We start from the raw sequence: 18,972 nt of genomic DNA on the forward strand, positions 1-18,972 counted from the left end.
CCCCTCCCTGCTGACTAACCCCGGCCCGGGGAGATGCGGCTCTGGGGCGACGCGGGGTTTTGGGGCAGAAAACAGCCTGGGGGGGAGCGGGGAGCGACGGGCTCACGGAGGGATGGAGGGTCTGACCCACAGGCACAGCCCCGGGCAGCGAGGGTGGAGAGGAGGGAGCCAGATGTGGGTCATGGCTGGGGAGGAGGGAGAGGAGGAGGAGGAGGGGAACAGAGGGGAGAGGGAGAGAAGGTGGGAGGAAGAGGAGAGAAAGAAAAGAGAGGAAGAGGAGAGTGAAAGCAAGAGGAGAGGAGGGAGAAGAGGAAAAGAGGAGAGAAGAGAGGAGGAACAGGAGAGAAGGAAGAGAAGACAAACAGGAGAGGAGGAAGAATGGAGGCCACGCATGAGGCCAGCAGCCCCCTTCCATCCCCTCTCTGGCACCTCACCCCCATCTCACCATCTCCCTAGAGCAGGAGGAAGGCACAAGGAAGGTGAGGGGCTCCACGTGAGGCCGAAGCAGAGGGTGCTGGGCCCATCTGGATCCAGGCTCCAGCTGTGGGCAGGGTGGGAGCTGCAGGAGGAGGAAGAGGAGGGCAGAGAGCCCTGTCCCTGCTTTCTAGGACAGCGCAGGAGGCACAGCCACCACATTTGGCTGCCCCATCCCCAGGGAGCCGGTGACTCCCTTTATTTAGAACCAGTTCCCCATTCCCAACCACCTCTTTTCTGCCTGGGGAAATCAAGGCACATCCCAGCCCACAGCACCACCACACAGGCAGGCAGAGCGATGCTTTCTGCTTTTATTCAATTAATGCAGCAATCTATACAAGAAAAAAAAATAATAATGAAACCATGAAATTCCAAACCCTGACAGTGAAGAACCAAATTCTTCCTAAGAATCAACCAGAATTAAAAGATTCCCCCACGTCAGACTGTACATAAAATAATCTCTGCCCCATTTACAGCGTTTCACACAGTACTTCTCGTATCTCAAACTTCAGAACTGTACAACTTTGTTACAAACCACGCTTTTTCCTAGGAAAAGCTTACAGAAAAAAATATTGCCACTTTCTTTTTTATTTATCTTTTTTTTTTTAATTTTTATTTTTATTGGTAACCAAAAAAAAAAAATTAGAATCTTTTAAAAAACAAAATTAAAGTCAGCCAGAACTTGTTAAGTGTGGGCAGGGGAAGGAGCACAGGCGCTTCTTGGCCAAATGTTTCTCCTCCCAATGGGGAAAGGGAACATTTTTGGCAGGTAAAAGACTCTGCTGCTGGTGGGGGTCCAACCCCAGCCCCCCTGAGCCCTCCTCAAAGCCTGGCAGCTGTTTTGACCCTTGGGCTTGGATAATTCCACCACTGACTCTTCTGGAGATACGGGCAACAGCAACAAACCCCAATTCCTCCTGTTCTTCACAGAAAAGCAGGGATGAATCCCACCGAACTAGGGATGAACCCCACCTTCCTCCCCCCTTCCTTAGGAAAGACAGTTCTCCTGGTCTGGGCTGTGGGTCTGGGAGCATGGATTGTCACACTGGATGTAGCCTTATTCCCAGTTTGGGGCTGAGCAAGGACACGGTGTGGGTGGATGGAGAGGAGGTCGGACCACACAACTGGATCAGACACAGGACAAAGCCGAGGGGGTCAGGGCTGTGCGTGAGCCCATCCCACGGGAAAAGTTTTGCCTCCAAAATGGAGCTCTCCGCCCTCCACACTCCCACACCAGCCCCATGGCACCAGCCTGACCCAACGCCTGCAGGCAGCCCGACAGAGAAAAGGTGTGGGATCACCAGGAATTCCGAGCCACAGTTTCACCAGACGGGTTACAGGAAGGGATCCAGACCTCTGGACCCACGTGAAAAAATGCGTCTTCTGGTTTCGAATCCAGGTTTCACTCCGATGTTGTTCAGTGCAAAAGAGTTAAAAAACCATGTTATCTACACATATACATCCGTGTCTATAGAAAATGTCTGTACAAGTGGGAAGATGGCCCTGCCTGCACGCTGGGGACTCCTCTCCCAAGAGATGCCGCGGGTCCCACCGCTTGCACCCCGCTCCCTCTCTTTCTCTCTCTCCAAGGTGTCAACCCCCAACCAGTCAGGTTGAAAACCAGGTGAGCTATGAGAAGAGATGGTGGCTGGAGCTCCTCCTGCCCCCCCCAGCCACAGCTGCCAGCTCTGACCCACTGCACGGATGCGAGGCAGGGAGGAAGGGAGAAGGGAAGAGCTCCCAACCATGGCATGCAGGAATTCCAAAACAAGCTGGGAAAGGATACTTGCACACATATGGACTGCACAAGGACCAGGATGAGGTGATGCCTGACACCAGGCGAGAGGTAACACCTCAGGATGCCTGGTTCAGCCTTCGGCAGAGATACAGCCAGCACCTCATCCCATGGGAATCCTGCTCTGGGAAACTGCCCCTGGAAAGGCAGGCTGCCTCCAGCTTCGTTTTGAGCTGACACCAGGGTAGAGTATCCGTATTGCAGAGGTAGGCATAAAACTGGGAGCCAGGAAAGGAAAAGGGAGAGCCAAGACCTCCAGCAGTGACCACTGTCACTGTCACACCCACAGCAGAGCCCGGCGCTGGGGTGGGCACAGCCAGGATGGATCCAGAAAGACAAAGCCATAAGGAGGAGAAGGGATTGCTGCTCCCCACATGCGGTTTTGCTATCAGGGGAATGCCAAGCTTTCCAAAACAGGGGTTTTGTAGCCAAGAGCTGGCCTGGATTCGCGGCAGGAAGCTGGGAGGGCGAGGAACATCGCTTCAAATGCTACGTGTGGTCTGAAAATGGCATTTTAAAGGTTTCAGAAGTGGCAGAAGCATGAGCTTTCAGATCTCTGGGCAGATAAGATGGGTTCCTTCAAAGGCTCTGCCTGTACCTCGGCATGGAGCCATCGGGGGCTCTCACCAGGAAAGCAATCGGATAAAATAATCAAGAGACAGGCACTGGGTACCTCAGGTACAGACCCCCACAGACCATCGCTGTGCTGAAGGTGATGGCAACATCCTCTGTGCTACTGTGACCACAAGATCCAGCCTGAGCAGAACCCCAACAACAGGCAAGCGCCAGGAGCTGCAGAAATAATCAGCAGGGGAGGAAAAGGACAGTGGGATCCAGATGTCAGCAAGTATTCTGCAGGGAACAAATGCCTGGGTGGCTATTTCAGACCAGGAGCCCCTCAAGACAGCAGCAAACGGGTTTCAAAATATATTACATCTTTTTATTGCCAAGCGTGCAGACCACGAAGTGTGTGGGGGACACAACACTAAGAAAAACTACAATTGGAAGGAGGGAAAAGCAGTAAAAATTTAAAAATAAGACTACTCCTTACAACTGCCAACACTTGGGGTTCAAAGAATCAACTGGAGGAAGTTTTCCTTAAAAGTAGGGTTCTAAATATGGTGTTGGGCCCCAAAACTTTGCAAACGCCAAGGCTTTGGTCTGGGCTAACGCAAACCGGGTGGGAGAAGAGGAGGATGAAGGCAGATGTTCTAACACAACTCCACGGGGCTGAATGCCTGATTCGTCTCAGCATTTCCTGTAGCAACCAGAGAGCTCCCTACCATGGGAATACAGGCAGGAATAAGCCAGGAGAAGGCAGGCAACTTCAGTGCTGGATGCACTGAACCGGGGCCAAACTAGACCCCTGCAGTGTCCCCACTCCCAGCCTTGGAGGGGACAGACCACGGCCGAGGCCACGGCAGCGCCTGTTCCTGCTCTGGCAGAGCACAGGCAATCCCTCAGGATGGGACACTGTGCTGGGATGCTGTGCCTCTCAACTCTCTCCACCTGAAAGGGGCAGTGGAGAACAGCTCCTCTCCGGGGTCCCAAGGCACACGCCCTCACAAGCACAGCATCTCTCCTACTCCTCCTCGCTATCCCCAGCTCTGGGAAGCAGCACATACTCAGTGTGATCCCTCACTCAGCAGCCCCAAGGTTCCAATATGGATCTCAGGACAACGCTGGGCCATTCTCAGGGAAGCCAGCCATGATTCCTTCCTCCTCAATCACAACACAACAACACACCCCTGTCAGATCAGCACTGAGAAACCAGAGCTCTAGTACATTCTTCTCGGAGAGGGCAGCGCAGGGACACGAGGCTGCGAGCCCACGCTGGCTTGGGAAAAGGGTCTGGAAAGGAAACCTACTGCATTTAAAACACTAAAGTGCAACGAAAATGTCCTAAACCCTTTGAAATCAATTGCAGTAAGAGGGGTCTGCAAAGCTTCAAACTTCCAGTTACTGCAGGGCATCCTTAAAACAGACCCAACAACCACCAGGAAAGAGCAGACCAAGGAGCCCTTTGGTAAAACAAGGAATATGATGCCACCATGGAATTTCAGCTCCTGGGGTCAAACATCATATTTAGAACATTTGGAAAGGAAGAGTGTTAAAGCAAAAAAAAAAACCAAACAAAACAAAAATACAATTCTTGAATCTTGCGCAATGAAACAGTTAAACTTTTTGGTGTTTTCAAAAGAAATCCCAACAGACAGCCTGGCATAACTTTATCTGCTTCCTAAGGGAGAGATGCCCGCTCGACCCATGACTCAGGACAGCATGTGCACTGGACATGTTCCATCCTTACGTATGTCTCAGCATTCCTCCATTCATAAAACTCAAATCCTTCCTGTTTACTCTTCAGCCTGAAAGGAAAAACCAAAACTGAAGCTAGATGGAAGATAGCCAGAGGGAGGAGAAAGTTTTCACAGACTGGAGGCCAATCTCATCAGCTCCACGAGCCTGGAAAGAGCAATCCTCAGTGCCGCCTCATTTTAACTTTCCTGGCCGGGCTGCCGTCCTCCTCCTCCTCCTCACAGTCCTCCGTGTATTCGTACGACCGTCGCCAATAGTTCTCGGAGCTGAAGTTGCTCCGTCTCCTATGTTTCGGTAAGAGGACCGAGCGCCTGTTCTCCTCTTTATCCATTTCTAGGATCCGTGGCCTGCGGAGAGACAGAAAGCAGGAGTGAGAGCACAGCCAGGGTGGGATGCAGGCATTCCTCCTGCAGACACTGTCTGCAGCGCTGCACGCTCGGAGTGACAGCACTGCCTGCTTCCACAGCGCCTTCCCAGCACCAGGCACTTGGCAGAGCAGGAACAGATCACCAAGCTGCACTTCCCACGGGGAGCTGAGAATTTGCTTTGATGGTGCAAGTCCTTCCCCTTCCCAGGGCAAGCTTTGGTCTTTAATCTCCACCAGGAACACTTCCAAACAGCCCAGTCACCTCTGGGTTTTTTTAAGTGCAGCTTGTGGCCCCAAGAAACATCCCTTGGGCAGTGGGGTCTGTCTCCTGCATCAGAACTCACAGCACAGAGCTGAGCTCCTCACGGTGTAGGATCACAGCACAGCTCCAAAATCCCTTGTCCTCTCAAAACATTAGCACAGTGCAATTGTTATTTTTGCAGAACTGCCTCTGATCACTTCATAGCAGGACTGGGCTGGTGGGCTGCACAGACCCCCTTATTTTATCTGAGTGGTTCCTCTGAGAGATACCACTATGATATCCATGCTAATTACCTGTTATACTGGAGTCTTTGAGGCCATAGGAAGAGAAAAACATGTTTTTCACACCCATCTGCTGCAGGAGCCTATGCAAGCCATCCCCCACACCCTGATAAGGTCACATCAGGCTGAAAAACAGCTCTGACAGATCTGCACATTTGTCCTGCATGATCGCTTCCCTAATCGGACACTGCGTGCTCGGAGGGAAGCTGCATTTGCAGGCCAGCTTCAATTCTTCATCCATCTTCCCAGCCTGCATCCAGGTGAATGAACACAGCTCACAAACAAACCATCCCCACCCTCCTCCCTCCAGGACAGGTTGAAACAGGGCTGGGACCGCACAGCAGCCAAGTCCCGCGACCAAGGCGACTTTTAGGCTGTATCCAGTGTGCAGAGAATGCCATCTCAGTCCTCAGGAAGCTCTGGAATTGGACTATCCAGGCCAGCTGGCAGACTGGCTATCACTCAGGGCTATCGGCGTGTTCACACCAAGGTGTTTAAGGGAAGCCTTGCTGCAGAGCTCAAGATGTCTGAGACCTTGGCAAGGAGCTTCCCTGAAGGTCAGGCTTAAGCATCCACACAGTCTGGTTTCTCACACAAAAATATACCCACGCAGCTCTGGAATCACAACAGGTCTGAGAAGCTTCCCAAAAGGCCTTCACCTTTCCCAGATAGCAAACCCTCATGTTCTCTCCCAGGACTGCTTTCATAATATAGTTTAATGCAGCTGCACAGGTTGCTTGGCAATAGAGGTCAAAAATGATTAGCTGCAGGGAAACTATTGTTCTGAACGACTGCATTATCAAAAGCCAGCCAAATCTATTGCTTCTTCATTATGCCACTCACAGGATAAACAATGTAAGCTGCTTACAGCCAGAGCTCAGCCTCCACAAGTCTGGGAGCAACATATAAAGAGCTCATTCTGATAAAACAGATCTTGGCACCACAGAAAGCACCTGCCAGGTGCAACAAGGATGTTTTTAAGTGCGTTGTGCAGCCAAAGACCTCAACCATGCCCTGACCCAGAGACCCCATTCCAAACATTGCCCTTAGGAGAGATCATCCTACCTGTGAGCAGCATCAGGATCTGCTTTGCGATGGGACCGCTTTGGTTTCAGGATCTGGTCCCGGTTGCTTCCCGATAGACGGTCAGAGTTATAACCTGGTGGCAACACAGAGCTACTCAGGGATTTTGTTTCCAATCGAGGTGCATCTAGTCTTGTTCTGCAAATATTTAAAGAGAAGAGAATTTGCAAGGAGTTTCTACGGAACCACCAGCATGCTGCAGCAAATATCTGCCCGGGATGTGCTGCAGGAGAGCCCTCCATCCCAGCCACACAGCTCAGGAGGAGGGGCAGGATACCACACTCCAGAGAAGAACAAGCTGCAGCTTTTTGGTACTTCAAGCTTCATAGAATCATGGAATGGTTTGGGTTGGAAGGGACCTCAAAGCTCACTCTGTTCCAACCCCCTGCCATGGGCAGGGACACCTTCCACTCTCCCAGGTTGCCCCAAGTTCCACCCAACCTGGCCTTGGACACTTCAGGGATGGGGCAGCCACAGCTTCTCTGGGCAACCTGTGCCAGGGCCTCACCATCCACACAGGGAAGAGTTTTCTACTAATAGCCAATTTAAACCTGCTCTCTTCAAATTTGAAGCCATTCCCCCTTGTCCTACCAGAGGAAAGAGGAAGCACAGGGACACGTAGCCATGAGGTGAATGCAAGAGGTGCTGGGCTCACTGCAATCCCAGTGGGATACAGAGCAGAGGTGCAGGAGCAGCTGTGAAATCACAGTGACTCGTCAATAACTCACAGCTCCAGTTACTCCACCTGGGTGGGAGATGTCCTGCAAAATTCATCACCACCTCCAACAGTAATAACTGCTTCCACCTGGAAACTCCCTCCTGCCCACAGATCTCACAGGGTCAGGTGTTCCTCAGCTTGACTAAGAGGTGCAAAGAGTTGAAGTACGAGTCAGGAGCGGGTGTAGCAAACAGAAGCTGCATCACGTCCTTTCCAGCAGCACAGCACATGCTCAAGATACATCAGAGAGCAAACACAGCTCATCCCAGAGGAGAACTGTTGCTGGCCCAGCCACGACTGCAGCCACACACACAATGTGGAGGGAGGCAGCAGGAATGAAAACTCGACAGAGCAGCGTCTTATCCCAGTGCTGTGACCATCTCCAAGCACAGCACAGTCACCAGGCTCAACTTACAAACTCTGCTAAAGTCTATTTCAAAACATAGACTGAAGCCTAAGAATGGGCAAAATACACTAAAAGGTGCTGGTGCTCCAGAGCTGCCGATTTCAGGAGGATCCAAGCTACTTCCCAGAAGGAAAGGCACCTTGATGCTGTTGTTGCAGTCTGTCTCCCTCCTTAGGATAAGGAGGGACTACAGAAGGGGCCTGGGTAAAAAAAGGGAAAATCACTACTTGTTCTCCAGTGTTGAACTTCAGCTCCTGAGGGAGGTTTCCACAGGAGAATCCCAACCTAAACTCCCGTTAGGAAGCACATCCAGCTGCCAAGGTACACTCTGCCACTGGGGAGAGCCTCTTCAGTTAAGCAGGGCGATGCCAGGCTGGCACAGGTGACGCTGGGCATGGCAGCCTGAGTTTGCCCAGCATGCCAGAAACAAGGAACACTTCCACAGGCAGCTGCCAGGCTGGAGCCTGTGACAGTTCACGCTGTTGTCCTGAGCTGTTCTCAGCTCCAGGACTGGACCCAGTCCAGCCAGAACACCAAAGGCATTGCTGATCCTGCCCCAGACAAGGTGGTTTAAATATCTCTCAAATACAACAGCAACTGCAGGGCTGCAATTCAAACAAACCAACCCTCAAATACACTGGAAGGGCAAGGGAACAACAGACATGCTCCCTCTGGCTACAGAGCAAGGCAGGAGCAGGTTCAAGTTGAATAGAGTAACTCCTATTTATGAAGCGGAATGGCAGCAGAAACCCTCTAAAATTACTGTCAAGACCCACTTGAGTAGGTCTCATTTCTATCCCCCCCTCCCACGTTACCTCTTCCAGCACCTCATGAAATTGAGAGCAGGTTCCTCCACTCTCGCTCAAAGCGCTTCCAAACCTCGCTGGCTCCCGCAGCCCTGTGCTCTGACACGCAGGAAAACACTCAATATCATCACACCACAGCACTGAAGTGTTTATGACCTACTTGGTAACCACGCTGCTCTGGAGCATCCTGCAAAATCCTGCTGCTCCTCCAGCTCCCACAGCTTTGTTCTCCTGCCGCTGTCAGCGAAAACACGCTCGGAGTAGAGGCAAGAGCAGAGCCAAATGCAAACGTGTCTGGGACCCAGCGGGCTCTCACATTCAGAGCTGAACATCCCAGCTCCAACTGGGGTGACCCAGCTGATCTGATCCCGCTGGGAAGCTCAGGGCTGATCCTTACCACGAAAACGAGGAAGAGGAGTTTTATGAGGCTGCGGGCTGCTCCCAACCCTGCCGTGCTCGCAGGCCACCAGCGGAAGTAGCTGCTTTCCCGGTTGCATAACACACTTTTTCAGAGAAAGTCGCATGATCCGGGAATCAGGAGTGGCGTTTGTGCAGAGATCCAGGGTGTGGGGACACAGCACGGACAGGGGTCACCGCGGCCCCGCCGCGTGCATGGACACACACGGAACACCGGGAGATGGCCGCCCTCACCAGGGGTAAACAGCAATTAATGAGCTCTACTTGGCAGCAACTGGAGCACGGCCTGTGGTAAACAGGGAATCGCCATGGATTCACCAGGGCTGCTAAGCTCTGCAGAGGTCACACGGAAAGAATCACCAGGGGGGTTTCCGCTTTGCTCAAGAGAAAAACCTCTGTGTGGTTGTGTCTGGCCTGTCAGTCAGGTCAGCCCACGGCTGTGTGACTGGGCAGAGACACTTCTGCTCTAATGTTACACAAATCAGACCCCAAAAATGAGGGGAAGGCAGAAGGACACACTGCTGGAGAGGGATGGCTGAGCAAACACAGCTGGTATGGCTCTGGTAGGAGCTGCAGGCTTTGTCTCTTCAGCACTGAAGCACCAGGTCAGCTGGCTACACCACTGCTCCTTCCAGGATTTAAAGGAGGCTCATAAAGAACAGGGAGAGCTACTTTTTACATGGGCAGATAGATTTAGATTAGATATTAGAAAGAAATCCTTTACTCAGAGGGTAGTGAGGCACTGGCACAGGTTGCCCAGAGAGGCTGAGGACTTCCCATGCCTGAAAGTGTCCAAGGCCAGGTTGGACAGGGCTTGGAGCAACCTGGTCTAGTGGAAGGTGTCCCTGCCCATGGCAGGGGGTTGGAATAGATGAGCTTTAAGGTCCCTTTTTTGCTCAGTTGCACTTTGATGGCAGCCAGGTTAGACTGAAATAACCTGGAGAAAGCAAGAGGCAGAGCCAGTTTAAACAGGTATTTTCAATATCTGCAACAGATATTGGGCAGCTTTAGCTTATTTATCCAAGTTTGTCTTTTCCAGGGAACTGCTCCACAACTGAGAACAGGCAGTTTCTCTATCCTAAATCCCAACCAAAGCAGCTACACAACTTGGAGATGCCTCCTTGTCAGCACTTTTCATTGGTTGCACCAACACCATGAACACAACAGCTTTAAGTTCTTATCACAACCCTCTCACCCCACACCTCACGTGGCCGTCACCAGCTGTGGGGTGGTTTGGCTCCATCCTGTCTTTCATCCCTCTCTATCTCTTGCCACATCTCATCCTGCCTCCCTGGGTCTGGGCCGATTTTGCCTGGCTAATGCCTTGGAGCTGCTGTTTTTTCTGCCTTCATTTCATGGGTCTCTCTAACCAGATGTCCAGCTCCACTCCACTGGCTTTGTGCCATATCTTCACAACTTTGCCAGGCTTGTTTTGAAACCAACTAAGCCATCCAAAAGCTCATCCAGTCTGAATCCACACCACTTGCCTGATAGCCTTGTGCCAGCCTGGGCCACAACCACAAGCCCTGCCATCAATGCCCACGCTTTTGGTTGGGTTTACAGGACTCAAAATCGTTGTTTTTTCACTTACAAAAAGATTTCTTGACAGCAGAATTACTGCTAACACCTTCTAAGGCACAGTGACCATGGGTCAACGTGTGCCATTCACATTTTTTGGTCTCCTAGTAGAAGGAACTGATAAGAGAGGACATTTCTGGGCACAAAAAAAGGTAATACTTCAGGGAGTTTGGGGTGGGGTTGGCTTATTTTTTCTCCATTTTCTTAAGAGTTTTAGGAACAAGCAATGCTTGATGAAATGCCATCAAGACAGTGTAGATTCTAGAACAGGAAGCATGTTTCTAAAACAGCTTACAGAGCTTGGCTTCCCAAGACAGACTCAAAGGACAAGCCCTGTAAAGTGAGCACTGAATTCACTTTGTTTCCCTCCCAAGTCAGTGCCTTCCTCCCTCTCCCCAGGAAACAAAAGCCATGCTACCAAGAAAACTTCATCTGCTTTTATAGGAGATTCTTCATCACAAGCATCAGCTTCAAAGGACTGTCCAGGTAACTCACACAGGGAGGTATCATATGACCAGACACCTGAATACACAACCCAAAACAAGACAGTTTGAAATCTGAGCTGTTTGGAGCTGGGCAGCCAAGGGAAGACAGGTGTTTGGACACCAACAGGGCTTGCAACCCCAGCCCTTTCAATGAAGTGCTGCTCACAGAGCCAAGAAGTGATTAACTCTGCAGGAACTGGTTCCAGCTACTTCCACTGCCGGGTACGGCAAGAGTGTCAGAGTGACATCTAATCAAGGTGTAAGATCAAGCCAGCAAATTAACAAGCAAGGCAGTTTTTAAGTGTTTAAACATCATGACACCACATCCACGTTTATCTTACTGTCCGGAGGGCTTCCACACTTACTTCCTCAGGATGATGACAGCTCTTCTCTCCTTGATGTCCTGTGGTCGAATACAGTGTGTGATTTCATCGGCCGCATACCCACTGACAACAGAAACAAAAAGCCACTGTGAGAGACGTGCCAGGCAAGAGGGAGAAAGTGGTTTCCAGCCTCAACAACTCATTTTGGCCAGTATTTCCAAACTTCCACCAGGAATTCCTCCTCCAAACACCATTCCCCAGACACACGGGAGCTAGACTTGTAGGAAGGAACAAACATCAGGAAAGAATGTGGACTGCCAGGGGTTTTTTTTGGTGGGGGGGCTTTAAGACTCAATTTTTTAGCGTACACCAGAGGAAACTGCCACCTGCTACAGCGCTGTGAAATAAGACATGTGGAAATGTGTGTATGGGTTGTAAATTCAGACAATTCATTTACAAAGAAATTAGAAAGCAACAGGGGAAAAATCAGCAACGTTCCTCCAAAGAACCTCCTCACGCACATCCCTGAGAAAAGCCATCTCTCACAGCTGAGATGTGCAGTACATCCAGACACGAACACGTACCAGAGTCAGTGAGATTTGTTAGTCATGGAGGGGTCCACTGATGGCAAGAGTTGAGCCTCTCACCCCCCTCACCCGGGCACAGATTTTCTCAGCACCCTCATCCTCCCCCCTCCCCATCACGTGGCACATCCTCAGCCATGATACGAACATCACCAACCCCAACCCAATGCACTTGGGTTACAACCTTCAAACTCAGACCTGCAAACCAAGCTGCACTCCCAAAACCTCCCTGTTACAGGGAGAAACAGCTCCCTGGGCTGAGGAAAATGACCCCAGGCTCAAGCAGTAGCCGCTCTGGGCAAGAGTGTTTCACTGTGTGAGGTGACTTCAGATACTCCATGTTTCCAGCAGGCTGGAGAAAAGCCAAGGCCAAGGATGACCTCAGCTTCCTACAAATCACTGGAGCATTTTTCTCGTGGCTGCTTCTGTTGTCGAGCAGGTGAAATCACAGTGGGTCCATGGAGAGCAGCCACCACCCCTGCTCGGACACACAAACCACCCTGCGGGAGCACATCCCGTCGCTCCCATGGTTCCAGCCAGCAGGTCCGAGAGTGGGGCCTGCCCTCTACCTGCCGTTTGGAGAGTATCAGCTCACACAGAGCCTTCTAGACTCCAGCACGGGAAAGAGAGAAGCTAAACACCTTCAGAGCCTCCTGGAACACCTGACAAGGGCAGAAGCACCTTGAAAGGGATTTGGGCAAAGGCTGCTCAAGCCACACAACGCTGGCACACCCCCACGCTGTTTAACCTGATGCAGAAATCACCAGGCCCACGGTCCCCACGAGGCTTTTCCTGGCACACCGGCTGCCAGGCAGCCCTCAGAAGCACGGCCAGGGTCAGGGGCTGGCAGGTTATTCAGGACACTCAGAGCACAGAACACATCTCACGCAAGTCTTCTCTGGGGACGGGACCGGGTTTCCTTGATCTGGTTAGATAACCCACCCACTCACCCAGAAACACGCACCTCTCCTCAAAGACAGATCTACTGCTTTAGGAGGAGAGTTAAAAAGTATAAGTCCTGATCAGTTAGAACAGGGGTGATGTCCATGCCCCCCGCCCTCCAGGCATTGCAGATCACGACAGTGCCATGCCAAGGGGTTTACAATGATGCTCTTTTATGTTCCAGGAATCTCTGCGTCAGGCTCCAGCGAATTCATGAATATCACCCACGTTAACACTCAACTCGGCGCATCCTCAGCAACACCCTGAACATCAGGAAAAGGTCTGTTTCCAGACACGTGTTCTCCATCACGAGATGTCAGCCTGGACACTCCTTCTCACTCCCCAGGCAGGAATCCCCTTCCCAGATCAGTCCCAGAGTGGCCCCAGGAAGAGTTTGTGGCCCCAGATGCACGTGGGCAGCACCAAAGCAATAGCCCCAGTACTCCAGTCTGAGGGCCTAAAGGGCACCAATCTGCCCCAGTGCCTTACTGGTGTGGGAAAACTCTGCTTGCACCATATCCCATATAGTGATGGTGTCTCTCTGCACAGGCAGAAAAATGGAAGAAAAAGATTATTTGGTTGTGTCATACTTATGCTGCCTCGTGCCAGCACAAACTTCTCACCCGCTGCCCACCCTTGCACACCCCGATGACGGGTGAAGGGGCAGACACTGGGGAAAAATACCCATAATGGGTCTACCCACAGATTTCTTGCCCAGAGAACAAACCCAAAGCAACTTGGTAAGGAAAACCCTAAATTCCTGCCCAGAAGAACACCTGAATAGGACATCTCTATCCCAGAGTGTTTTTCAGAAGAACACAGGGAGGTGCTGATGTTATCCACACGCCCCCCTCAACCCACCCTAACTCCAAACTGTCAGACCCTACACAGCCAACTCCTCCCTGAGTCTCCTTCTCAATCCAGAAGAGCCACTACAGAACTGATTCACACGGAGAGGAAAGCGGATTTTTTTGTGCAGACATCACCAGAAAGGAGGCCCTGAAGTTCTGCAGGGTCTCTAACGAGAAACATTTCTATGACGACACGTCCTGACGACAGCCAGGCCAGCTCAGAGGCACAGGGACCTGGCCCACTGCAGGGTTTGGGCAACTCAAGGCTTTACTCATGGCTCAGGAGAGCCCCTGCAACAAACCATGGATGTGACACCAACCAGTCTGAGCAGAGCTTGAACAAATCTCTGCCTCATCACCACTGGCACACGCAGAACTTCCTCTGCACCAACGGCTTGTTCAGAGGGATCAGGCTTTTTTGGAAAAGCATCTAATGCAGGCAGCTGCAGAGAGATTCCTCCAGCTGGGAAGGAAGCAGGTTCATCCTCCAGCAGCTCTGATTATGCACCACCAGGCATGCCTGGAGACAACAGGAGGGACACACATCACAGTGTTTCCCTGCCATCACAAACAGCCAGGAGATGACCTGGAGCACTCTCCAGCTGCGGGAGGGAAGCCTACATGGCACACCAGCTCCCAGAACTTGGGAAATGTTACCTGTGCCATTCATTCCTCCAACTGCAGCTGCACTATTTCCAACCACGGCGCTGAGAAAACATTCCTGGCAGTTTCAGTGCTGAGATTTGCTACCTCTGACAGCAGCTGCAGGGCAGGGATCTGGATGGAACCCCCCAACCCAGCTGGATCTGCATCCCCCAGCTCCCTCCCTTTTTCCCAGCCTAAGCATTGTCAGAGCACACGTTCCCCAGATGAACAGGCAAATTCCTCCATCTCCTCCCTACTGGTTCAATCGATTGATGCTTATCAAATTATTGCTAAAAAAAGAAAACCCCAAATGTGGTGCAGCCAGCAGCCCCCCCTCTGAGAGCTGATGGGCCACAGGACTGGGATCCAGCAGCACACACTGAGGTGATGCTTCCTCTTGGACTGGCTGGCAGTGGGACAAACCTGCAGGAGCACCTGCTTCCCAGGGCTGCAGGAGGAGACTGGAGGAGGTTGTCTTCTAAATCTCAAAACATACAAAGGCAAATCTTCCCTGCAGACTAGAAAGGAGAGGAAAAAGGGCCTTGCTGGAAGAGGGAAGGGCTCATTAGCAGGTCATGGGTTGGCTCAGCCTTTGGTTTCTGGCAGAGGGGCACAGCCCAGGCAGGTGAATTCTGTTCCACCTCACCTGTAGTTTGAGGTCTGAACCCTTTCCAGCGAGTCTGAGGCAGGTTCAGTGTTGGCAAACACCACATCCTGCTTCAGGGCAGGCAAAGTCAAGGGAGGGATATGGGGAAAGCCTCTCTGCAAAATCCCTGCTGGGTAGGCGGCTATGAAATCAGGAGAACTGGGAACAGGCTGCTGAGAGCAAGAACAGGACAGGTGTGATCTGGGGACAGCCTGAGAACGCTGTGAGGTCAAAGAGAGGGATCCAACAGCTTCCCTTACATCCTCCTGACTTCCACAGGCTACCCTGGCTTCCCCAAAAGGCAGCAGGCCAGGAGCAGCCACTGACCCAGCAGGATTTGAATCCCAGACATTACAGGCATGCCACTTCTATCTGCACCCGTTCCCCATCTCCAGGGCAACTGCCTCCAGCAACTGTTTACCCACAGCAGAAAATGCCAAGTTTGGGGAGTTGACTTAATCATAACCAAGGCACGGATTTGGTGATACACCCCTGAGAGCCTACCAACAATCTGCACCTCTCCTGCTCCTCCCAAACTGTTGGGGCTAGAGGGGAGGCAAGGAGATCTGCTGTGAGGCAAAGAATTCGATTCCAGCCAGGATCATATCAACACAGAACAATCACTTTGGCAGAATCTCATCTTAAGTGAGTGCTAAGTATCTGCTAACTGCTGTACCAAAATTGAAATAATCCATTCTAAAGTCTATTATTTGCTGGAAAGCAGAACATGTGACCGTGATGAAGCGGCAGCGGGTGAAAGAGAAAGCAGCCCTTCGATTTGCAGGGAAAAGATACTGGAGGGGAAAGATACTTCATTTGGTTTGTGCAATTGCTTCAGCCACATTAATAAACTGGCTTCAGCAGCTGGGTGACACTGGTCAACAACCCAGAGACCCCAAGAGACACGACATGTCAATCCTGGGAGCCCTGAGCCAGCGCCTCTTCCCAGCAGTTCTGAGGGAAGAGCAAGGTCTGGGATAAGAAAACATCATTCTCTGGTCCTGGAGCAGAGAAAGCACTTCTTCTCCCACCATCCTCCACTGCAGAGTCCCAATCCTCCTGCAGACATAAGGCCATGAGTTTTCTGAGTGGCTTTGACTGCAAGACTCGAGACTGACCTCTGTTAGGTTATAAAAAATATAAAAAAATGCCTCTGGCTGTGAAAGAAAGGATAACTATTTATCCAGACCCAATGGGGAAAGACAGCAGAGAGATTCTCATCACCAGCAGGAAAATGAGGGTAGAAAGTTTCCCTCCTGGTGTCTCGGGGAAGCGAGGGAGCGGAGCGGCTACCACACACCCGGCAGTCTCCATCCCTAGGGTGGATGGAACTTGCTCTGCAGTAAAAGGACACAGGGCAGGATGAGTCCCCTTGGGTCCCATTTCACAAAATCACCCTGACCTCTGCCCCCTCTGCCCTGGTCAACCCACTAGAGAGCGAGAAAACGTCCCCAGTGCTGTTCCCGATTCCCTCCGCAGCCTCCCTCATCCCTGGCTAATCCACAGAAGTTACCTAACGCCGGGGTATGGCGAGGATTAGTTAATGTTTGTGCAGCTTTTCCGAGATAAAAGCTACGCGAGATCTCAGCATTTATTATTGATGCACCAGTCAAGGAGGCCGTGTGTATGTGGGGGGAAAAATTCCTTCCCGAACCCTGCGGCGATCACTTTACAAGCCAAAGCAAGGGATTGTGTTACAGCCTGGGAGCCCGGAAAACCGGCCTGGACCTTCACCAGCCCAAAAAATAGCCACTCCAACGAGGATAAGTTGGTGGCTCAGAGCACTGCTGGCATGGTCCCGGTGATCCCTGCTCCTGGCAAGGAGCACTCTGACCTTCAGGGATACAAGGAACTGGCAGCCCTGGTGCCAGGCTTCGAGCTGCCCTCCCCAGGAGCTGGACACCGGTGGGGCCGTACGCTCCAGTCCTGCCTGTCCTCTTACCTTCTTGTCCCCTCACCTGCCTGCTCTCCCTCCCAGCCCGTGCCAGGAAGGCAGCGGGATTAGGAAGCAGGCGTTTCCCAGTGCCAATCCCAGCTTTACTGCCGACCAGCTGCATGACCTTGGGCAGGTCATTCCACCTCCACAGCTCTTCCTCATCACACGTCAAGTCCTTTCCTGCCTGTGACCTGCTGTGCTTCCAAGTGACAATCCCACAGGGCTCTGCACTCGGGTCTTGGTCTCCCCATCGTCACCGGGCAGGGGAGGGTTCAGTATTCCCAGTTTACAGATTGGGAAGACAAGGCCATTCACACCTCCTCTCCACGTTTAAGGTCAGGTCAGGGAGGCACTGGCCGAGCTAAGAATAGTCCCAGGAGCCCAGTCCCAACCAGCTACTCAGTTAACAGTTAAAATAACACGTCTGACCACTCTTGGGCACAGGATCCATTTTGTGTCTCGACGTGTTATTTTAACCATTTACGGGAAACTACAGCTAAGCTCAGCTCGGCGAGTGGCCACACTCCCACCAGGACTCGCCTCAAGCCCCATGGAGAGGGCACCCACCCAAATCTTCACCCACCACAGCAGCAGGACCGCCCCCAAATCCCTGCCTTACCCCTTCCACCACAGTGAAACCCTGTGCGTGTCTACAGGCGAGGGAGATGGAGCCCGAGGCGCCGTCGGGGCGCATCCATGAGCCTCGTGATCCGCGTTACACAACCGAGCCCCGGCAACGCGGGCGAGTTACCTGAGCACCGTGACGCTTCCCCTCTTCACGGGCAGGAAGAGAACGGGCTCCGAGACCCTGATGGGCTTGAACTGGAATTTACACCCGAAGCAGAGCGCCGAGTCGCTGAAGAAGGAGACGGACACGATGGGCCTCTCAAAGATATGGATGGGGTCAACGTGGGAGACAATGCAGCCCCCCGGCTGGTAGTCGTTGATGACGGCACTGTTCACAAAGCCCTCGGGGATCACCCGGTGCTCCACCAGCTTCCTGATCACCAGGTCGTGCACCCACTCGGGGATGGCGTCCACCTCCCCCCGCGGGTACAGCCGCTCCTGGCCGGGCCCTCTCCGCTGCAGCTGGGACCCGTAGGTGTAGCCTTCCCCGAAAAAATACTTGTTCCGCAGCGGCGCCCGGTCCACCGTGTGCTCCTTGTAGAGCCCCTTCTCGGCCCGGGACACCACGTCCTCGATGCGCGCCTCGATCTTGGCGCACTCCTCGGCGCTGAACAGGCGAAGCTGGCGGATGCCGCTCTTCACTTTCCGGGCTTCCTCCTCCTCCTTCTGCTCCTCGTAGTCGCTGGGCTCGGAGCCGGAGTCCTCCTGGTGCCGCCGCTTGCGGTCGTAGGGGGGCTCGGGGGGTTCCCGCGGGAGGCCCCCCCCGCCGCCGCCTTTGTGGCCGTCCCGGTAGGGCATCATGGACTTGAGCTTCTCCCGCAGGTCCGTGTAGCCGCTGCCGGCCATGGCTGGTCCGCAGCCCCCGCCTCTATCGATCCCCGCGCTGCAGGCGGCGGCGGGCGGCGGCGGGGGACGCGCGGCTGCTGCTCATGGCACCCGCCGCCCTGCCGGGAGAGAGAGCCCCGGGGCACCGGGGGGTGAGCACGGGGCCGCCGGGACCGCGCCAACCACTCCCCCCCCACCCCCGGGGAGATGGGACCCCTCCCCGCACCGCTGCCGTCCCCTCCCTCCCTGCCGGGGCACACTCACGGCTCGGCCCGGGGCGGGCGCAGACAACGCTGCCGGTGGTGTCGGTGCTCACGCGGCGGCCGGGCCTGGCACATGCCCAGCGGCGGCCCCGGGCGCCCCGCCCGCTCCGGCCGCAGCGGCGCTACCCATGGCGGGGAAACCGGAGGAGGTCGGTGTGTGTGTAAGGGAGGGTATCCCGTGCCGTGCCGGGGGAGCAGCGGCGGCGGCGGGCGGGGGGGGTGGTGGGAGAGGGGGGTCTGGCGCGGCCCTTCCCGCTACGTCACCAGGAGCCGGCCCGACATCCCGGATCGCCGCGGGGCCGCCCCGCGCCCCGCCCCGCCGCGCACGCGCGCGCCCGCCAC

At 53.4% G+C, this 18,972-nt stretch overlaps 1 protein-coding gene across 1 annotated transcript; it reads right to left on the bottom strand.

The window, feature by feature from the left end:
* Positions 1-771: 771 nt before the first annotated feature.
* ALKBH5 (alkB homolog 5, RNA demethylase) lies at positions 772-18,922 on the bottom strand. The gene is made up of 5 exons (XM_027683542.1): positions 18,632-18,922; positions 17,667-18,486; positions 11,354-11,434; positions 6,561-6,716; positions 772-4,932 (listed from the first exon to the last, which is right to left on the bottom strand). Exons 2-5 carry the CDS (start codon positions 18,386-18,388, stop codon positions 4,749-4,751), a joined length of 1,143 nt encoding a protein of 380 aa, XP_027539343.1. The 5' UTR covers positions 18,389-18,486; positions 18,632-18,922; the 3' UTR covers positions 772-4,748.
* Between the last annotated feature and the right edge of the window lie 50 nt (positions 18,923-18,972).

Source organism: Neopelma chrysocephalum, unplaced genomic scaffold (genome assembly GCF_003984885.1).
Source record: "Neopelma chrysocephalum unplaced genomic scaffold, ASM398488v2 Primary Assembly neopelma1_65, whole genome shotgun sequence".
NCBI lineage: Eukaryota > Metazoa > Chordata > Aves > Passeriformes > Pipridae > Neopelma > Neopelma chrysocephalum.

Excerpts from the sequence above, each read along its gene's own strand:
- ALKBH5 (XM_027683542.1), bottom strand. The coding sequence starts at position 18,388 with ATGGCCGGCAGCGGCTACACGGACCTGCGGGAGAAGCTCAAGTCCATG. Across the intron at positions 11,435-17,666 it reads GGAAGCGTCACGGTGCTCAG|TGGGTATGCGGCCGATGAAA; the intron begins GTAACTCGCCCG and ends TTCTGTTGTCAG. Across the intron at positions 6,717-11,353 it reads GCTGTCATCATCCTGAGGAA|AACAAGACTAGATGCACCTC; the intron begins GTAAGTGTGGAA and ends AAATATTTGCAG.